The sequence below is a fragment of the Poecilia reticulata genome, chromosome 8 (assembly GCF_904066995.2).
Source record: "Poecilia reticulata chromosome 8, P_reticulata-male-v2, whole genome shotgun sequence".
NCBI lineage: Eukaryota > Metazoa > Chordata > Actinopteri > Cyprinodontiformes > Poeciliidae > Poecilia > Poecilia reticulata.
Window position 1 is genome coordinate 21,158,676 of NC_088837.1, and position 22,121 is coordinate 21,180,796.

Here is a 22,121-nt window from a genome sequence, read left to right on the forward strand (position 1 = left end):
TGTGCTTTCTGGAAAACAATAATTTTTTACATTTAGGCACTCCTGCAATCGTCACACTTTTTCTGTTACAGACTGACTCCGGCCCCCCACCAGAGAAGGGAAAAGTTATGTGGCCCTCGCAGGAAAAAGTTTGGGGACCCCTGGGTTAAACCTTTTGGGTTTCCTTCCACAAACTTCTGATGCATTTGCATTAACCTTTTTAACTATTTTATATGTTATTAAACACATTGCTTGGCACAATGAGAAAGTCAAAATAAGTCAGTTAAGTTATGAGGAACAGAATTAGCTGCACAAGTCTGATTCATCTTTGGGAACAATTTAACGATGCTGGAAGCAGCCGCATTGTTCAACTACATGCAAATACAAACATGATGGGAATGTCTCAAGAATTACATGGGTTCTGTGTCCCAAAGATGAATGCATTTTGGTCCAAAAAATCTAGTTAGCTGTTATTTTAGGCAGAATAAACATAGGCCTTCAATCTATTTATCAGTGCTTCACATAAAAAAAAAAAGTCCAAATTCACAAAACCTCTCCAAGCAGATTCCACATAATGGGGTGTTAAAATAAATACAATACAATTAATTTGGAAAAGAAAATAAACAAGACAAAAAAACTAATCACACCTAGAAAGCCTTAGAAAGTTGGTGAAAAAAAAGAAAAAGGAAGTAAGTATGCTCCTATAATTAAAAGTTTTAGTATTTTCTTTTTACTGTAACTATAAAATTGGCCATTCATGCACCCGCCTGCGGCTTCTGTCTTCCTGCTTTTCCTTGCACACCTGAGTTACTGAGGGGTGTTAACAAGCTGTGGTTGTTTGTTGTCATGATCTGTTGCACATGGTTATGATTCTTAACCCTTGTGCATGCGAGGACTGAGGCAAACGTAGAGGACTATGGAAAATGACCCAAGTTTTACATGTGTGGGGTCGGTTGGACTCCATTTCGACATATAAGGGTTAAAGAGGCAACAGCTAAAAATAAAACCGGTTTGTTCACATGGTTGAGCTCTTTGCCAGGAAAACGTAGATCTTTTGTTTGATTATTTATCTTTTCATTGTTTGAAGAACAGATAAATCATCACACAGAGAAAAGCAACAAACATTAACCCTCAGAACTAAAGAATAAACTACAAATAATTTTTTATATAAACAAACTCAATAAAAGGTCATTTTTGTACTGATCCTTACAGGTACATTTCTAAAGAAACAGCATAGGAAACAAATGAGGGATAATTTTTCAGTCGTGTTTTCATGATGTCTTTTATTCATTTATAGATGGCACAATTTCAAATTCAATACTCAATTAACAAGAAAAATTAATTTAGCTTTTCGCTAAATGCATCAACATCTGCAGATCCAGCTTTTATTAGGATAGAGCACTTCCAGTTATCGGTTGACTAGTTTGCATATTATCTAAATATTTTTGCTTCAAACTATATTGAGCTTGCTTACCAGCAAAATATTTGGAGCTAAATATTTAGTTTGTAAAGAAAAAAAAATCTTCAAATTAAATACTTAGCTTGCACCTAAATATTTAGTTCGTGAACTAAACAATCCAAATTATTATCATTAATTTTTGACTACTGGTATGAAACTTTCCAACAGCACCTGAGTTAGAGACAAACTGCAAAAATATGTAACATTTTAGATGTTTTGTGGTGCATAGTGAGGATAACATTCTTTGGTTTGGCTTTTTTTCTTGGCTTTTTCTTGACAATAAATAAAATAGACATCATTCTTTGCAGGACTTAATGAAGTGACCTGCATGAAGGTTCAGGAATTGAAAGCCCAAGGAACTTATCAAATGTGCATCACCAATTTGGGTGGTGCAAAGAAGTTGTCAGCTTCTGTATTTCATTCCCTGCTGTTGCTTCTGCCTGCTTGCTCTCACTTTTCTGCTACGTTTCAGAGCAGAGACGGTCTTCAGTCCCCTGCTGTGCAGAATATCACGTTTAAGAGTGAAAATACCCATCACTCCTCGACGTGTAAACATTTTTCAAGCAACTACATAAAATTTGTCTGTTCCTCAGGTCCACATTTCCTCAGCTGCAGTTTCAGCACACCTTGGCTGTGCAACTGCAACAAAAAATTTAATTCATCTGACATAACGTGCATTTTGTTTCTAGCTTTCACGTCGTCATAATAATGGTAAGTCAGGTTTTGGAAGCTTTCTGGGTGGAAACTGAAAGGCCAGAATCCATACAGATCCAGATTGTCACAAAGCTCCAGCGCCAGATTGACCATCATAAGACCCGAGCTGTGACGTTTTCCCTTCAATCCGTGAGAGAGACAAAAAACTGCCAGACTCTGCAGGTACTTTGGGTTTATGAAGGCAGACTGGATGGACAACTTAGAGTCCTCAATGGTGAAGAAAACCTGGAATCCAGGAAGCTGCAGTAAGGCGTTGCCATATTGAACCAGACTCTCCGCAAACCTGCGCTGACGTCCTAAAAGCGAGCCGTACCTGCAATTATAAAACAGCTGTGAGTTACAAAGTTTGAAAACAATGTTAATACCAAGTGTTGATCTCCGGTCCCTGTAAGTGGGATATTAAGACCATAGAAGGAAGACCTTATTAAACCAATTTAATTTTTCTAAATTTGCCATTTTATCTGGATTTATGTTTGGTCAAAGCAGTTGGTACTGTTGCAAAAAAGTTAAAAACTTTAATAGTACAGGTTGAATGTAAAACATACATATGCGACAATGTCGTAAAGCACACAACGCGAACAAACAAATTACCTCTCCAACGCCATTCTCCATTTACAGAAACTAACTTAGACCATTAATTATCTCCCAATAATTAATCATTTAAAAAGATGGAAAAAGGTTGTTTTATCTCTGTTTTTGTTAGTAACAGTTCTTTACCCCAATTTAAAAAGTAAAAATTAATGTTTCAAAATGTTTTTTTCTGTTGCAAATATTATTCATACTATGTTTAGTATCATGGGACAAAGAAATAAGGTGAATGAATGTTATAATAAAAAAAAAGATACATGCTCTGTCAGTTCTAGGTGTGAAAAAAATAAATGATTTGAGCTTTCCATTCCCACTGGTGTGTTAGCAAGCTGTGTCTATGTTTGTTGACATGCACCGTTGCCAACGGCTAAATATTTTTAGGTGGTTACGTGCCACAGTCAACATAAAAAACTGTTTGTGCATAGGCTTGAGTTCTCTGTCTTTTTGACAACTACTTGTATTGTTTTACATTTCATTCCCTGCTGTTGCTTCTGGCCTGCTTCTTCTCACCTTTCTGATACTTTTAAGGTCAGAGACGGTCTTCAGTCTCCTACTGTGCAGGAAATCAGGTTCAAGGGTGAAGACACTCATCACTCCATGATTTATAAAGCAACAAGGACATGGAGTAACGAGGATCCAATTAATATTCTGTAACAAATATTTTGTAAACATTTACATGAGGGTTGTCTAACTAACCTATTCCTCTGGTTCACACTCCCCCAGGTGTAGCTTCAGCACACCTTGGTTGTGCAACTGCAACAAAAATTTGAACTCTTCCGACATAACATGTACAGATTTCTTAGCTTGAATGTTGTCATAATAATGGTGAGTCAGTTTTTTGAAGCTGTGTGGGTGGAGACCGAAGGGCCAGAATCCATACAGATCCACGTTGTCACACAGCTCCAGCGCCAGACTGACCATCATCAGGCCTGTGCTGTGGCGTTTTTCCAACAATCCGTGAGAGCCCCAAAAAGCAGCCAGACTCTCAATGTACTTTGGGTTCATGAAGGCAGACTGGATGGGCATTTCAAAGTCCTCAAGGGTGTACAGAGCCCGGATAGATAATGCTGTGTTTACGACGTAGGAGAATGCAGGAAGCAGCAGCATGGCGTCACCATATTGGCAAAGGCTCTCTACAAACCTGCGTCTACGTCCAAAAAGCGAGCCATACCTGCAATTATAAACAGTGAAATACAAAGCTTGAAAGAAATGTAACTTCAAATTTACATTGTTTCTCCACCTTTTAGATAAAATGCTCGGGTTTGCTGTCACAATGTCTGTTTTCACCCCAACATGTTCCTCATATCCGTTTAACAAAGGAGCCAGGTTACACCTGATGAAGTAACATAAACAGTTTAGTTTGACTTGGTTTTATTTTATTTTAAAAGATATATTATACACTTGATGATGTTCCTACCTGATCACAAATTCAGCTGAGTCAATCTCATTTCCACACCTGCTGTTTGCCAGGATTCCTCCGTTCCCGACAACAGCACATGAATGCAACATTTTATTAAAGACTGGATGCTTCTGCAATCATTAGCAACCGGAAATCCAACATTATAAAATAAACTACTCAGAATTTATCCTAGAACATTCACCTTAGCTTGGTGGGGGGACTGTTTTGGGTGTTCGTTGTAGTTCTATCATCTTATAAATGACTGAATATAGTGAAAGGAGTCCTCTGACTTTATAGGGGTCGGTACATGCACACACACACACACACACACACACAGCCCTTTTGTCTGTGTCCTTCATTTAACCAGGTTGACTCAGGGACATGATATAAAAGTAAAGGTAAGACTAAAATACAAATAATTAAAGCATTTACAAAGAAATGCCTTATTAAACGGATTACATTACATTTAAAGAGTCTACCTTTGTCATAGGCGGGGGTGGTTGGTGGTGAGGAGAAACGCTGAGACCCGAGGGTAATTACAGGAACGAGACACAGCTGGGATCAATCAATGGGGAGGACAGGACAGAGACTCAAAGGGAAACAGGACTAAACACAGAAAATCTCAAAATAAACTATACTGAACAACACAGATCATAACAGTACCCCCTCCTCAAGGGGCGGCTACCAGACGCCCAACCGAAAAGTTCAAAAACAAAACGACCCAACAGGGTGGGCGGAGGGGCGACGGCAGGAGGGCAAGAGTCCAGAAAACAGTCCCAAAAAAAAACAACCCAACAGGGTGGGCGGAGGGGCGACGGCAGGAGGGCTAGAGTCCAGAAAACAAAAAACTAGATCCAAACAGGAATTCCAACACAGCAAAACCTTCCGGGGGCCGACCACGGCACAGGAGGTGAACCTCTCGCGGCGGCTGCTGCAGACGCTGGGGACTGGGGCTCGGTCAGAGCAGAGGCTGGGGACTCGGGAGGAGCACTAGGGGACTCGGGCGGCTGCTCACATGCAGCGATCGCAGGAAACTCTGGAGGCTCGGGCGGCTGCTCACATGCAGCGATCGCAGGAAACTCTGGAGGCTCGGGCGGCTGCTCACATGCAGCGATCGCAGGAAACTCTGGAGGCTCGGGCGGCTGCTCACATGCAGCGATCGCAGGAAACTCTGGAGGCTCGGGCGGCTGCTCACATGCAGCGATCGCAGGAAACTCTGGAGCGGGCCACGCCACTAGCCGTGCCGCTTGCCGACCAGGCGCCAGCCTGGCTACCTAGAACCCCACGGCAAGGGGAACTGTGGCGACTGGAGTCGGGTAGTTGGTGGCGGCTGGAGCGGAAGCTGGAACTGTCGGTGGTGATGGGTAGGCTGTGGCGGCTGGAGAGGAAGCTGGAACTGTCGGTGGTGATGGGTAGGCTGTGGCGGCTGGAGACAACGGAGTGTATGCTGGACCAGGTGAGATGAATGTTCTCTTTATGAGGAATTCTTCGTGAAGTTCTTGAATTAGGTCCAGCATGAACGGGTCAGCGTGAAACATGTGGAGTAGATGACAGAAATCCTCCTCGTATTCAATGTTGTAGATATCCTGGGACTTGAGGAATGGGTAAGCGGGTGGAGCTGTGGGGGTGGTAAATGGGTCCATGTTGGTGGTCGTTGCGTTCCTCACCGTGGTCTTGGTCGGGTTCTTCTGTCATAGGCGGGGGTGGTTGGTGGTGAGGAGAAACGCTGAGACCCAGGTTATAGATGAAGATGATAAATTTATTGATAAATAATGCTCGGAGTCCAGGACAGGCAGCTCAGCGGGGAAACAAGCACACAGCTAAATCCGATAGCAACTGACTTGAAGGACTAAATAAGAGCGGACACAAACCAGGACTTCACAGTTCTACTGGAGCGTGACAACAATAGACGGACAGCAAAAGACAAGGACCCGACGAGGAACACAGACAACAGGTGAGACTAAATACACTGGGAGGGTAATTACAGGAACGAGACACAGCTGGGATCAATCAATGGGGAGGACAGGACAGAGACTAACAGGGAAACGGGACTAAACACAGAAAATCTCAAAATAAACTATACTGAACAACACAGATCATAACAACCTTCTTTCACTTTAAGTCTTTCTGCATTTCACTGCTGTCTCATGGACCAGCAAACTGGAAGTACTTGCGGTCACAGGGGCGCAGCCAAAAATCTTGTTTGGCCTCCCTGCGCAGCTGCTGTTACAGCTGTGTGAAGCCGACACCCCACCCACGTCAAAAAATCCAGCAAATAGTCTGAATGGTTAGTGCTCCGTTTGTGCAGGTTTGTGCCATTAAAATTTTCGTTTGTGAGGTTTTGGTTTCTGAGATGGTGGATGGTGGTGCTAATGGTGGAGAAACAACTTATCATTACAAGAAACCATTTATCTGCTGTCATTGGTAGCTATGCTAACTAAAGTGAGCATTCAGTTTCAATCTGCACAGCTCTGTGCTAAGCTAGCTGCAACACAACTGTTACGGCCAGTGGCCTTGTGTATGTTTTCTTTTCCTTTTTTTGTACCATCGGCAGCTTCTAATCAAGTTGACTCCACTTGGAAGTGGATGCAGCCCTGCCTTCCTGTGCCACTCCCTGAGGCCTACAGCGATTGGCTCATCAATTGCCAGCTCCACCAATCCCTGAAGAGGCCTCCCCTTTAAAAACCAAGGACTTCCTGGGAGAAGGCGCAGCTGATCCTTTGTTTAGACAGCTTGCCACTTTGGGTGTTTGTTTGGTTGACTGCTGTCAACTGACTTTGTAAACTCCGATAGCCCTGATAGCTTTTGTTAGTTTTTGCCAGCTCTTGCTAGCTCGTCTTGTCCCTGTGAGGGATCTTTGAATCTCTGTTAGAGATTTGTAGTTTGTTTTTGTTTAACCTGTATGGAAAGTCAATTTTTGTTTGTTTAAGATATTTGGTTTACAACCCTGATTGTTCTGTGGATTTTCTTATTTAGTACATTTTTGTTGTAAGTCCCTACCTTTTGATTATTGTTAAGTTTTACCTTTTTATTTTTTGTCAAAACCCAAACAATAAACTCCTAAATTGTAAAACCTTACCACCTAGGTTTTGTCTGTTACTACCCAATAGTAAGTCCCGCCTACTCCTCACAACTCTTTGGACTCACTACTGTCCAGTTCTCTGTCCAACAGATCCGGAAAATCCCCAGAACCCGCGTCTTACCCTAGAGATAGTTTGTGTAGAATTATCTGTTTAAACTGGGGTCGGAAAGGACTCGTCTAGCTCTGACTACCTTCGATCCAGAAGTTATGACCCTTTACAGTTGAGGAACAATCAGCTGAGTAGCCCTCACAGCTGCATAACCCCTACAACCACTCCTGTTAACGGTAGCTCCTCTCCTAAAATAACGGCACTTGTTAACGGCTAGATTAAGTTTAGTGACTTAGATTTAAGTCCCAGGGTCATTATTTTAACACTCACCAGAGGAAAACACAAAGCCACCCTGTCTCTAGAATCATGTATGTTAACTTTACCATATGTAGGAGAACCAACAATAATTAAGACTGACACAATTAAACTCACTGTTCACAATACTCATTAGAATTTTAGAATACAATTTTATTAAGCAAGCTTTAGCAGGGGCATATGACAACAGGTTAAATTCCCAAAGGTTATAAAAGAGGCAAAAATATAATGAAATCAACTCGGATCAATCACATCCTATCCTTGTTCTTATCCCTAACCTGTATCACTAAGTTCACTGAGCGAGGCTTTGGGGGAAGCTGGTCAACTCATACCCGATGGTTCTTGGTCTCGGCAGCTGTAATCTTTAGGTGTCCTTGGTCAGAGTCTTTGTCCAGCCAGAGCAAAGTCCTCTTTCTTGAAGAGAAGCGGAGCAAAACCGTGCGTTGTCCTTATAACGTGCAGAATCTTTGTCTTCAAATGACCTCTGTCTCTTTTCCAAGTCGGCTGCAACTGAGTTGAGAGCGTTGGGTAGAACCAGGGTCGGTGGCGGGTGGAACTCGTCCCTTCTAGGCGGCGTGAAGTCCTGGAGCTTCCCTCGGTCCCGGGGTGTGGTCCTCTGCTGGTCTTTAGCCTGCTTCCTCTGGTGGCTCCTCTTCTGCGCCGCGGACGAAGAACCCCGTTTCTCTCCTGAGCTCCACATTTTAAACCCTCTCAACGTAGGGCAGTCTTTGGGGCAGGGCTGTGTCACTTTAGAACCTGCCCACCACGTCTCACTGTTTGTGGAAAGTCCCTACCTTCCCCAACTGCCCCAACTCCCTCGTGACACATTCCTTGGTTACCGGTGACCATCCGTTTCTGATTATGCTGCACCCATCGTCAGTACTTCCCTTGTTCACCAGTGACCATCTGCTTCTGATTATGCTGCACCCATCGCCTCCGCTCAGGAATGTTGTACTTTGTCGACATTTTACTTCCGTATGTTTCTTCCTCACTCATCATCCTTAAGCTTTAATAATCAATGATTATTATACAACAATCAAGTTGTTCAAACCTCAATTCCCATAATGCATTATAACAGTCAGCTGATTAAAAGTACAGAACATATACTTGATTATACATTACAGGCATTCCTTCATTGGCATGTGTATTATTATTTTAAACCTGTTACAAACCATAATCATCATTAAATCATTATACAAGGTTTACTGTTATTTCTCAGGCTTTTATTCCGTTTTCTGCGTGTACCTGGACAGATCTCACATGCTTATACCAGGTTTCATGACACCCCCTCCGTGAGATCGGGCGGTGCTTCGCAGAAAGCGTAATTTTGACTACCAAAAGTCCAATGCATCACCACCATGGAGGGTCAGAATGTCTCTTTCGTAGCAAGTCACCGGAGAAGATGATGGCGTCCAAGTGTCCACAATCTCGTATTCCGTTAGGTGAGAAGGTGGAGAAGACCAGATGTCGGTGTCAAGCCCATCATCTGCAGCCGAGCTGGACGGCCCAAAGGGGTCGATGCGCTCCAAGTGAGGTGGTGAGGTCGGAGAGCGCACTTCGGCCACCAAATCCTGCGGCGGGGCCGCTGGAAAGCTGCAACTTTCCTCGAACTCCTTCAGCAGGTTCTCGAAGTCCATAGCAAACGAAAGAGACTGCGCCTGGCAGATGCAGGCGACGGAGGAGCTGACGTTGCTACTTTGTTCCTGGGGTGATGGGAAGGGTATGTCGTCGGTCTGGCACGCTTGCTGAGATGAACGGAGAAGCTCAGTTTGAGTACTCTGTACGTGAGTTGCAATGCTGGTTTGGCACCCGACGTCGATGAACATGTCAGGAGACGCCGGACAAACAGGCGGAAGTGGGTCACCCACCGCCACCACTCTGCCATCTAAAAGGTGCAGAGTGGGTAGGCATTGGCGAGTAATCTGATTCTCCCACAGCTTCTGGACTATGGGTATTATCCGGCCATCCCCCAGGGACGATGTTCGGAGCGTTTCGTCGCCTTGACCCAATGCAGAGGTCCACACGACCTTGTGTACTTGTTCCAGGAATCGAGATGTGGAAGCAGAGATGTACGGCAGGTCCTGTCGCTCGTTGAGGCAGAGGATCGCCGTAACATTATCAAGGTGCACGCAAGCGTTACACCATCGGGTAGACGATGCTACCCACATGAATCCCAAGGATTCTACGGACATTCCGCATCCCACACAGCAAGTCGGAGCCTAGGAGAAACAGCAACCCAGGTAACTTTCATGATTAGCAGGTATCGATTAATCAACATTCATAATTGGATAAAAAGAAGCTAAATGAGCAAAAGCAGGAGCAGGGATCCAGGTTGGTTTACGCTGGTGTGCCCGATTGGGCCGCGAGCCATGGGGAATTAATGATAGGGGGAGCATCCTCATACACTGGGGACGCGGGAATTGGCATCGTGGTTGGGTCGTGAAATATCGCCCCGTGGGTCATAAGCCACACAACAATAGGTAGCGGGGAAGACTTCTTCAACCAATACAGGATTACAAAAACTCCCCACCCTGCAGCCCAAAGGGCTAGGGCCACCCACTTATGAAGCCAACGACGTTTGCCCTTGCCCTTAATGGAGAGAGCTTGGTAGGCAAGGTAAATGAGGATGGACACGACCAGTAAGCCTTCAACAATAGCGGCAAGGATCTTGAGTGGTGCTGCCCGGGTAGCGTGGGTTCCTCCGAGGATTAATTCCATCAGTAGGGCCACGGTGTCGATGGAAAGCCAAAAGCATGCCACCATGCCTCGTCGCCAGTTGATGCGGGTCCTACCCATTAGGTAGCAGGCAAAAAGGGAGGGAGCGAGATCCCATCGCCTCAAAAAGATGGGGCGCAGGATGACCTTTATGAGCCCTTGGAATGAGACAAGCACCCTTAGGAGTTGCCCGGTGGACCAGGACCCGGTATGGCAGTAGACAAACTAGGCCAGGATGAATCCGAGCTGCTCAGTGGTACTCACTTGGATGGGAAGGGAGGAATTGGTTGAGGAATTAGATGCCATGTCGTCCTTTGTTGTTCCCTGGTTCAGGTCCGGTCTTGATTGCAGTGGTGAAGATCGGTGAATGGCTCGTCAACACCCGACAGCCCTCTTTTATGCTGAACCAGGCTCCTCCTCTGGGGGGAGGGGCCGATAGTCCCTCCTCTTGCGATTGCAAAGCATTTTTAGCCACGCCTTCAAGACAACCACTCCTAGGATCATGGCAACGGCTACGCCCAGGAGGCCCAGCAAATATGGCCACAACATGCTTAGAGCGTTTAACAACCAATGCTCGATAATACTGAGGCCCCCACCAACCACGTTACCAACCTCTTCCACTACATCCAAAACGGTGGTGGTCAGCGTAGAACCCAAGGTCTCGTACCAGTAACAAGCATGCTGTTGCTCTCCTGTCCCACATCTCTGCCACACCTCCTTGGAGCTGTTGCAGGTGAGGTTCGAATAGAGAAGGTTAGGGCCTACCCAGTCAAACCCGGGATCCACGTCGCCGTCACATAGACTCTTCCGGAATGCATGACCTTCTGCGATGGCTATGAGAGTGTCGGGGGTGGCAGGAACAGGGAGATCTAGAATCTTCTTGCGCTTTTGGAGCTGGTATCCCAAAATTGCATCAGTGCAGGTTTTGGCCCTCACAATTGCTCTCCACCATGTTCCTGCAATCTTTCGCCAAACTACGTCAGATGCATGGGTGTCATACTCATCCGCATAGTGTTCCTTGCAGTAATCTTCCCAACCTCGGACTGTTTGGCAGGGTCTTCTCGCTAGTCCAATGGTGCATTGAGTCTTATTAGTATTGCAAGTCATGCGCCAGGGCCTTGGAAGGATGAAGCTGTCAGGTCTCCAAAAGATGCCTGGCCAAATCACACGATCCTTAGAGTAGACAGTAGCAATGTACTGGTATTTAATCCAGTAATTGTGGGACTCATTGAGGCAAGGCAGAACCCAAGCTTGCAGTTCTTCTTGTTGGAGTCCCCACCATTCCCAATCCCAGGCACGATGGTAGTCCTCGTACCAGGCCCGGAGGACGAGCTTAGCTGTTTTGAAGGTTTCAGGACTGGGGCAGTGATATTTCCATGCAGAGTGAAAGGTGTTACTGGTTTGCCAAAGGTCACATCGCGGGGAGGACATTGTCTTTACCCATTCTGTGTCGTTAAGGCTATCAAAAATGCTTCGGGCTACACACTCATCAATCTGTGCAAACTGGTCCTTAGGGGCATTTAGGAGATCATCTGGAGTTGGAAGTGGTTGTGTGCGCATGTCAGCAAAGTATGGTCCTTTCAACCCAGCAGGGGAGCGAACAGCTCCCTCTGGGAAATCTCCTATGAAGTATACTTGGTCTTTGGCTATGCCAGTCCAGGGAAATGAGTCGTTCAACCAAGGCTCAATTTCCGTTTGCACGGTTCTGGCACGGACCCATGAACAGTCTGGTGTTGTTGAAAATGTAGTCATCGGGGTCTACCTCCATTTTCACCACTGTTCTGGTCATACCTGGTGATGTAGTCCAAATGACCAGGTCATTCACTGATATCTCACAGTACTGACCTTGCAGAGGCTCCAGATAATGGGGTCCCCATCGAATCCGTATGTCCTTCCCTCTTAGGGTCAGGTACACTGTATTAAAGATCCACGGAAGCCGTTGTTGGCAGGTTGGAGTACCCCCCGCATGACTTACTGCCTCTGGCGACATTTTCCCCCTCCAAATCGGGAATTCCAAAGGGAGAAAGTAATACGAATCATGCCACGGCCGTGGCGTTGCCTCCTCGCTTCCCCGCACTTCCTTCGCCTCCTGTAAATCTGCGGGTCGAATATAGATGAGGTGGCTAAGGAAATAGGCCTCAGAGAGCGGGTAGGGCACGGTAAAGTCCTCTCGAGGTGTGTCCAACAAGATGGAACTATTCGGGAGCTTCAAAAAGGGCCCTTTCTCCGAGAGCCCAGACCAGACTTCCGTGCCCACTTTAAATAATTTGCTCATAAAATATCTCTTCCCATTACGGTATCTATCTTTTCGCTGATCTTTAGACTTGACGACCTGACCCCCTTCTTCCGGTGTATCCATTAGTTCTGACTTTTCTTCTTCCGTGCGAAAGTGGAGGAGAGCGACCGCCAGGTGCAGGTTCTGGACTTTCTCTTTGGCTTCTCCGGTTCAGTGTAGGACACGGTAGGGTAGACTTTATCATCGGCCACCACTGTTACTGTTGCTCCCACCGAATAGACTCCTTTATAAGGGATTGTGAGCATCTGCACCGACAGCTGGACCGGACGGGTGGTGTCAGGATCAGAAGGCGTCCTCACCCTGTGGGCCACGCCTCCTGGGACTTGCAGGACCCCGTCACGAAATGTGTATTCTGCTGTCACACGGAACAGGGCCGACTTCTCCTTGGGTCTTGCTGCGTTGCTGCCCCACCCATCCAGCTCAGTGGTGCAATAGTACAGATCTGACGTCCGTACCTCACCCTCTCTTGGTACGTCCGGCAAATCCACTATCGGGATGGTGCAGTCATTGATGACCTCTAAGATCAGATGTGCCCAGGTAGTCAGCTCCCAGGGGCCCGTCCAGCCCCCGTTTACCGCTTGTGCTATGGTGTCGTCTGGGAGCAGACTCAACCCTCCCACAAGGTTGGGACCCGTCTGGGGCCGTAGCACTTGGAAAATTACTGGGGAGTGCGTGGTATTCACTGGTGGGAACGACAGGTGTGCTCGTGCGGGATCATAGGACCAGGCGGCATGGACAGACTCCCAGAGAAAGTCATGTGGTCCTTCTTCTTTTCTCCAAATCCAGTCCTCTCTGAACGAGGGTCCCTCCTGGGAGTTAGGGGGAGCCGAAGGTCCCCGAAACCAATGAACCGATGGTATGGGGCTCCCATAGGTAGGTTGGGCCCCTAGGCACGGTTGGAAGAATCGTAGGGAGCTGTAGTATCTTCTCACCTGCCAGCCGTCGGCCTGTCCCGCTGCAGTCACGTCGTCTCTTCGGATTTGTTCATCGCAGGTCGTACAGTAGGTCATTTCTTCTCCGTCCCACCGGCAGTGGCACCTTCTTGGTTCTTCTTCCCGCCATCCCCACTGATTTATCAACAGGATCCGAGGCAGATAACCTACTCGGCAATTTCCACAGAACGTAACGCTCATAACTGAAACCGGGGAGACGGGAAGGTCTCGCAACCCATCTGCCGTTGACTCCTGCCACCAGGGTTTGTCGCGGCCCGGTCCCTCCCAAATAAGGGGAAGTTGGAGAACTGTTAAGCATACTGGGCAACGGTCTTTAGCACTACTCCACTTTAGCATTTCAGGTTCGTCTGACAGGATTCCATTTTTGGCCCAATCCAATTTCTTCAGGGCTCGTCCTGCCCAGATCCCTGAAGTTGTTCTCCTAATTACAACCACCCCTCTCACGGTGGCCAGTCCGAGATAGGGTGGAACAATACATGATTCACTGGCCATTTCACCGGCTTCTATTTCTCTCTAGTCAGGAACTGGCTTGAGCTGTTCCACTCCTTGGATCCCCCGTTTCTCCAGCAACACTGTATTCCTGTCCAGTATTTGCTTAACGGTATCTGTTGCTTCAAACTTTGGCTTCACTGCTGCGTTCACAGGTTGTTCTCTTGCCTTGATCCACACCCGCTGTCCCACTCTGAATGGCACTTTGGGCGCCGGCTTCTCCTTTTTATCGCTGGAGCCCCGCCCCGTTTCTCTCGTGGTGAACGGTCGTTGGTTGAGCTCCATGGATGGGGCGGGCCTCTCGATTCTGCTCCTGTCGTTCAGGGCCTGCCCTATTTCCACCGCCACGGTGCTCCAGCTGCTGTCGTTAGCATTTTTAGCTATCCAGCTCTTGACTAACCCAATGGTCCGTTCTACCACTCCGTTGGCTTGAGGGGTGTAAGGGGGTGAATAAACCCTTATCACTCCATACTTCTGGCACCATTGGTCAACCTGTGCATTACGGAAATGAGTCCCATTGTCCGTACGCAGCTCCTTTGGGATTCCCAGGGCACTGCACACTTGCTCCAGCATGCCGACAACACTGTTGCCGTTCGCCTTCCTGGCTGCTTTCACAGTTACAAATCCCGACATTGAGTCCACCAGCACTAAAAGGTACTTCTCACCTTTTCTTCCCGTTATCCCCAGGGGGCCTGCGACATCCATGCAGACTGAGCCCCAGGGGATCGTGCTTTTGATGGTCAACCCCTCCAACCGCTGCCCTTGGCGGCCTGCGTTGTATTGTCCACACACTTCGCAGCCCCGTAGCACGCGTTGAACTTGTTTCACCGGGATCCAAAGTTCATGCTCCTCCAGCTCCTTACGGGTGGGTCGTACGCCTGCATGTCCAAGGGCTTCATGTTTCTTTGATTTAATATTCATTTATAATGTTATAATAACCATAACTTATTAGTTACTCTTATTATAATCATAATGTGAGTTATTACAGACACTTCTGACAAGAAACCAAGAATATCCATTATTCTAATTATCTGATACCATGTTACAGTCACTTGTTTCACCTTTAAGTACTTCCACAAGTGTAAGAGTAAGTGTAAATATTCTTATAATCAAACCAACATCAACCACTGGTTAAACCAATATTAATTATTGGCATAATTATAAGTCATTATTTTAAGTATTTTACTCTGGGTTTTATCCAATCTCTCAAAATTTTTAGATTTTATTCTTTAAAAACCTTTAATGCTTTAAAATAAGGAATGGTCTGAATTATTTTTAGACTGATGCAAGATAGAAACTTCCTTTTTATTAAGGAAACCAGCTCTTCCTGTTTCATGACTCTCTTTCTGCCTGACTATGATTTTTTATGATTAAATAGAAAAAAGTAGAATTAAAGCAAAGTTTGCAGGACACAATAACAACACACACAACCAGATTCATTTTATTACCGTCTGACTCTACTGTTGGGTCTTGATGTCACCTGTGTAATTAATTTTAAGGTAAATTTATTTATTATTACTATTAAACTAAAATCTCCAGCATGGGGAAGTGGGATGAGCTCGACTTTTCTCGACAGTTTCTTTAATGTTACTTCCCTTTCCCCTGGCCGAGTCAGGTCGTAACAACGACACAAATCGAGGGGGAGGAAGGATGAGCAGCATCACATGAGATTGTGATTGACAGCACTAAAACTCTCTTGCCACTGACTGGTTGTTTCAAGCATTGGGAGAAGGCAGAGGAAATAGATTTTTCACAGATTACCTCTCATACCATACTGTCACAACCTCATGACAGTTTTAAAAAATATGTGAAAATACTGCAGCTTTAATTTCACTCAGGAGAGAACAGGCCAGGAGGGACGGTGGTTAGACCTGCTGCTGACTGACTCATCTGTTGTGAAGTGGTAAAAGGTACAGGGACAAGTTAAATATATGAATATGTTGGTAATTTTTTTCCTTAATTCATTAAATGCCTCCTCCTCCTCCTGTTTTTGCCTCCACAAAAGGAGGCAAACATTAGTCTGTAGCTAAGCTAATTATGCTAAATGGTTGATAATCTCACACAGTCTACCCACCTCTCTTGGAGAAAAAATTAACACTCTTGCCTTTTTCTCTCTCTTTTTTTGAAACCCTGATTTTATAACTTTTCTTAGCAGCATAGTAACTGCCACAATCGCTCGTGTCTCCCACTGACTACTGCTAAGAGCGTCACTCTGAAGCGCTCCAAGCAAATATGGGCAAATATGGATGTGTGTTTTTTGGTCTGGGAGTGGGAACATTAAATTTGCTAAAAATAAATCTTTGAAAATACAATATGATTCATTTTGTAATAGACAGGGCCCTGATTTTTTTATTTTATTTCTATGAACAAAAATTAAATAATTAAATTGTGCAGGGCTCCCTGATGGTCAGGGCCCCTAGAATTGTTATCACTTTTCCCCACTATACCGCGCCCCTGGGTGTGACTCTGTGGTTTGGAAAAGCCAACTATGAAATGACATGCAGCAGATAATGAACAGGCCACTTATCTGTTCCCACTCCGGCATGCACACAGAGTTTCTATTTAACACATACTAAATATGAGCATGTACCGACTCCCTTGATTCTCCTAACAAGTCTGAAGAGGAACCAACGATTAAAAAAATCTAAATCAAGCCAAAAATTTTTAAAAAAATCACAAAATCAAATTCTTAAACATTGATGTAATAATAAAGGACGATCAAAGAGTAATTCTAAATAAAACACAACTTACTTTGACAAATGTGTCAAAGATTTGTGAGTTCACTTTGACATTATGCCTCTTCTCAGCATCGTAGACAATTATTGATCCCAGTGGAGTGTTTTTCTGGGTTATGATGGCGTTCTCCAGACCCCTGCACTTACGGCTGAGCCAAGTCCTCGGAAATCACAAGATCATAACATCCTCAGCATTTAGCTTTATCTAGACATTTTTATTGTACAAAAAGGGAAATTTAATTTCCTTTTTTTTCTTTTTGTAATTTGCGCATTGTTTGTTTTAGGTGGATGCTCATTTTGTTAACATACTCCACACGGAGAGTGACGAACAACAGCGCAAGTCTCCACCATCTGGGCTGAAACCCAACACACATTGCGGGACGCGTGTTGGGTTTCATCCTTTCATTTTCTAATTTGAAGCTTGAAGCTTTTAATGCTAAATTTACCTCATTTCTTCATGCTTTTCTTTGTTTTTAACCCACGGTTTTGAGTAAATCGTAAGCATTTCTTCTATTTTCACCCTGTTACACATCAACACATACAGATACTCAGTAATGTCTGCAAGCATTTTTGTCACCAAATTAAAGGCAAAAGGCAGAAATGGAGCAGCTTGAACTCACCTGCAGTCTTGACAAGTCTGGGGATTGTTTTTCTGATGTTTCTTGTTGCTGTGATACAAAAAAAAGATACAAACTGTAAAATAAAGATGGTAAATTACTTAACACAGCTTCATCATTGGTTGGTTTGTCGGTTAAATGACTCTAAATGACACTGCTGGGTTTCAAAGCAGTGTCATTTTTTTCAGTGCATCAAGAGACAGTAGCAGAAATGAAGATGAATAAATGTCACTGGAATATCTGAATCAAATGAATGGTTCAAATGAACCAGAACTTTATGAAACTTCTTGACATTCAGTTTTGATTTAGGCATCCAAACGTTGCAGGACACTTGACCCATGAGAGTTGCAGAACCCTGCTGCAGAGAACGGAAAGGGTTCTGTGCAGAAGATAAAATAATGTATACACAAATTTGTGAGTACTGTTCTTGTGTTCCCAGAAAGCCAGTGTTGCTGGGTTGTTCGGGAGAGGCAGATGCAGTGTAAAGAATGCTTATGTGAAAATTTTGTAGAGAAAACTGACAGAACAATCTGAATACAGGGGGATTTATTTCAATCCATCTGGAGAACAAGGAACTGTGAACATTGGTATTCCAAAACACATAGCTCTAACTTTAGATCCAGTCTTTCTCTACAGACACACACTTTCTATAGTATATTTGCTTCTTCTATCTTGAGGAATCCTTCAGCATTTAACATCTGATTTTGGAATGTGGTCTCAGTCAGTTCAACCTGAATATAATACATTGAAGCCTGTGGTTGTAATCTAAAAAAATTTAAATAAAATAATGCTGCAATCACATAAGGATTTACTATAATGTATTTTTCTAAAAATCAAAAAAAAATTCTTTAACATCTTTGACAGGACACTTACTTGATTATTTGAATATCATTTTTCCATACTGGAGAACAAACTTCTGTTAGTTTATTGTTTTTCTCCCTGAGACAAAAATGTACATCCAGATACAAAGTACAATATAATTTTGGGTTGACTTTTAATGACATGGAAGTGGAAGCAGTTTACTCTCACCTGCTTTTTTTACACGAATCAGTGATATTGTCCTGAGGTTGTATGCTGATAAGATCCCAGTCACTGATAAACAGAAAAAATGTTCGGTAAAAATGTCACTTAGACTTGAAAGCAGGAACTGAGTTTTAGCTGCGTTTTTACAGAAACTTTCAAAAAATGAGTAAAATGCAAAGTAAAGTTTGTTGCTCTGACCTGAATTCCTTTAAGTTTTTCCTTCATGCAGTTAAAAGTATTGTGTTTTTCTTTTTATTATTTCAATGTTTTGTTAATATTGTGAAAATCTGTTGTATGTATTGATGATTTTCCAGAATAGGAAAACCTTTCAAGCTATGATGCAATCAAATTTAAAATAGCTGCTAAATAACTAGCAGAGCCCCACAAATGAACTAGAACTTGATTAACATTCATTTTCCTGTCAGTAAGACAAACATATCTTAATTCTATTTTTCTCTCCTTCCTTTAGTTAAATGTCCAGCTTATGCTTCACTTTCAATTTCAGATGTTAAAAAATTTGAGATTGATCATATTTATTCCAGCATATTTATTGAGGCTGATATAATTTTTAACACTTTGGTGAGACATTATCTTTTCCATTTTACTAGCAGTATCTGAAGTAAATTTTATCAAAAAATTGTAGGTCCGAACATATTCATCCCCCTCATTATGATTACAATGCATTTCTTTTTTAGTATCTGACATATCAGGATCTTCCACTGTTTTATTCTAATTACAGTGCAAATATCTTTGATTCTCATGTATAAAATCCACACTGAAATGGTCGTAAATCCCCCAAATTTTCTGCCGTTTTTAAAGTTTAGAGTTGAATGTATTCTGATATTTCCTTGTCTACTTTAGGACACACACATATAAACATGTACACGGCTCCAGGACAGAATAGAAAAGAATAACAAAATACTGTACAGTTATTAGAAATAGGAATATTGGATTTGTGAAACTGAGTCAGACCGCTTTTCCAAAAATCTACATAATTGAAAACTGAAGACAGACTATTTACCATACAGAAATGTTGTTTAAAAATCAATAGGGATAGAAAAAAAACACAAATTAAACATATACAAACTAAAAATGAAAAATTGCACTTAAGGCTGAGCCCAGTAACTATATAGTCAGCTACCTGGCTATATAGATAGGCAGACCATAGTCAGTCCGAAAGACAAAGAACTTTATTGTCATTGTATGTTGACATTAAAATGTATTGCCTTGAGTAATAGAATTGGCAATTAAAAAGTGAAAAATTGCTAAAAAAAAAAAATAATTCAAATAAAAATAAATATTTGAAAGGAAAAATATGTAAATGTATAACTTTAAAAGTCAATGAATTTGTATGTCCAGTCAGTTCAGTATAATAGCCCCTTAGGATCTTCAGCATGACTGTCTGCTGCCCTCTACGTAAAGCTGCAGTATGTAACGTTTATTAAAATTATTTTGTTTTAGTTCATTAAAATTATCACTATGTCCTGAAAATATAACACAAATCTCTAAAAAAAATGTGCTCCTATGCCTTCTCCCTGTGAACCTGCTGTCATCTGAACAAATATTCTGCTCTGCCAGACAACCAATCAGAGCGGGAAAGAGGGTCTTAGCGCTGTCAATCATTCTCATATAGGCGCTGCTCTACCCCAGTATCCCTGGAACATTAAATTGCTTCCCTACCATTAGCATATTTAGAAGCATGAACATGAGGTTGATTGGCAGTGCTAAGACCCTCCTCCTGACTGGGTGTTTTTGACTGGTTGTTCTCTCTTGTTTTTATCTTTTTATCTCTGTGCCTTTTTAATTTGAACTTGAAACTTAAGTGATAGTGATTACATTAGCATTATTTTAAATGGCCTACAGGTTTAATATTATGAGTAATTAATTCATGAAAAAGTTGATAAAGCTGTAGTAAAAATAACAAAAGACTTTCACAAATGCCATCTCTGAGTATAAGACATGTCTACATAGCAAACATTAGGCTAAATGTTTCATTTTCTAGTTTGAGGCTTTTAATAATAAATTTACCTGATTTCTTTGTACTGTTCTTTGTTTTTAGCCTAGGATTGTGAGTCCTTCTCAAGCATTTCATTCATTTTCTGTCTGTTGCATATCAACGCATGCAGATACTCAGTAATGAATAGGAATATGCCATAAATGACTTGATTTGTTAGGGCAAAAACAAAGACAGCGACACCAAATTAAAGGCAAAAGTCAGGAATGCTGCAGCTTAAACTCACCTGTCATCTTGACAAGAGCTAAAAGACTGCTCCTTGCTGTGAAACCAGAAAAAGAAGGTTTTTAAAGAACAGTAGATAGGCAGGTAGGAATTCCTTTACTTCTCATATAGGCCTTTTATTTTTCATATCTTTTATTTTACCACAGTTTGGTGGTAGTTTTCCTACACATGCCTTACACACTGGGTGCAATATTCAATACTCAATGCAATATTCAATACTCAATGCAATAAAATTAGAGAAAGTAGGATGTCTTAAACAAGTGCATTCTAAAAGAAGACAGAGTCAATATTAAAAATGTCTAGCAAGACTGAGTTCCACATATGGGGAGCAGACTGGTTACTACTAATAATCAAATATTAATAATTATTATGATAGTAAAATAAATCCCCCAAACTGTAGCTTACTCTAGCATTGATGCTAATTTATAGCATCAAAACGCATGGGCTCCAACCGACGGGCACACTTTGGCAGGCCCCGTTTAAATGTCTTCACAAATTTCCTAATTGAAACCTTGACATTGGTCCAGTTTCTGTCGTTTATTAAACTTCTAGAAATTACAACGGCTGCGGTGCACAACAAAGGGAAAATGACGGCGATAAAATCGGATTCATTCCACAAACGCAGACCCGTTGCTATAGTAACGACAGACAACAGCTCCAAACAACCCAAGCGCTGACCTGTTTCCCACTTTATTGATTTTCTTTTTAATAAAACCTTTTCCTGACCTGTTAAATGTGACTGTTGGCAACTGATAGCCAAACAGTGTCCCTTTTTCAGATTCTTCCCTGATATTCCTGTCTAAATGCACAGCAATGGCGCCTGTGTGGCAATGGACACAAAATATAACAGATTAGCCTACTTTAAAAAAAATATATTTTATCTGACTGCTCCTCATATTCCAGTAGCAAGACCGTGCAGGAAAACCGACCCTTACACCTAATAAAAGCTCAAAAAGAATCAACAAAGTATGTCCGCACTACTTAATAAATAAAGAGAAACTTACTTATTGTGAAGTATATAGTTGATAAAAGTAGTCAGGACGATACCCAAAAGGAGGAAAGACGAAGCCCTTAAAAGCGGCCGTTGCATACCTTCTTGTCCTGCTTCTTATGGCGGGATCAATCTGTAAGATCAACAATTTGATCTGTAAGATTGTTGTTGATCTTACAGTTGTGTGTATTTAAATCTCACACACATTCGCTCAGTGGTGAAACTGTCAAACTGACAAACTGTCTGGCATCCCGCTCGGATCTATCTCTCTGGTCGTTCGGTTGGTCGGTTCCGTCTACGAGCTTGCTCGGTTCTCTTGCCGCTCACTTCGGCTCTGTCCGCGCTTGCGCAACGTGAGTTGTATGTAAACGAACCACACCACCAGCCAATCACAGACAGGCATTGCAAATACTACGTTCAATTCGATGAAAAACAGCCAATCACAACCAGCAAATTTGACATCTTTCCGCCATATTGC

General features: G+C 43.2%; 1 protein-coding gene across 8 annotated transcripts; it reads right to left on the reverse strand.

Moving 5' to 3' along the window:
• Positions 1–1,245: 1,245 nt before the first annotated feature.
• On the reverse strand, positions 1,246–22,012 carry LOC103469358 (alpha-2,8-sialyltransferase 8E-like). 8 transcript variants are annotated; one of them, XR_014088703.1, is made up of 13 exons: positions 21,880–22,005; positions 21,657–21,776; positions 20,654–20,689; positions 18,420–18,482; positions 18,264–18,329; positions 17,394–17,441; positions 17,220–17,294; positions 16,790–16,934; positions 4,158–4,270; positions 3,981–4,073; positions 3,437–3,911; positions 3,251–3,333; positions 2,310–2,465 (listed from the first exon to the last, which is right to left on the reverse strand). XR_014088703.1 is itself a non-coding variant. In XM_081610210.1 (13 exons), the coding sequence occupies exons 2-11, from the start codon at positions 21,740–21,742 to the stop codon at positions 3,437–3,439; spliced, it is 1,200 nt and encodes a 399-aa protein (XP_081466336.1). In that variant the 5' UTR covers positions 21,743–21,776; positions 21,849–22,005; the 3' UTR covers positions 2,310–2,465; positions 3,251–3,290. The 8 variants fall into 8 exon arrangements, 3 of the variants coding, with proteins under 3 accessions (XP_008415204.1, XP_081466336.1, XP_081466335.1); XR_014088702.1 differs by having other exon boundaries at positions 21,849–22,004; XM_081610210.1 differs by having other exon boundaries at positions 3,251–3,290; positions 21,849–22,005.
• Positions 22,013–22,121: the final 109 nt, after the last annotated feature.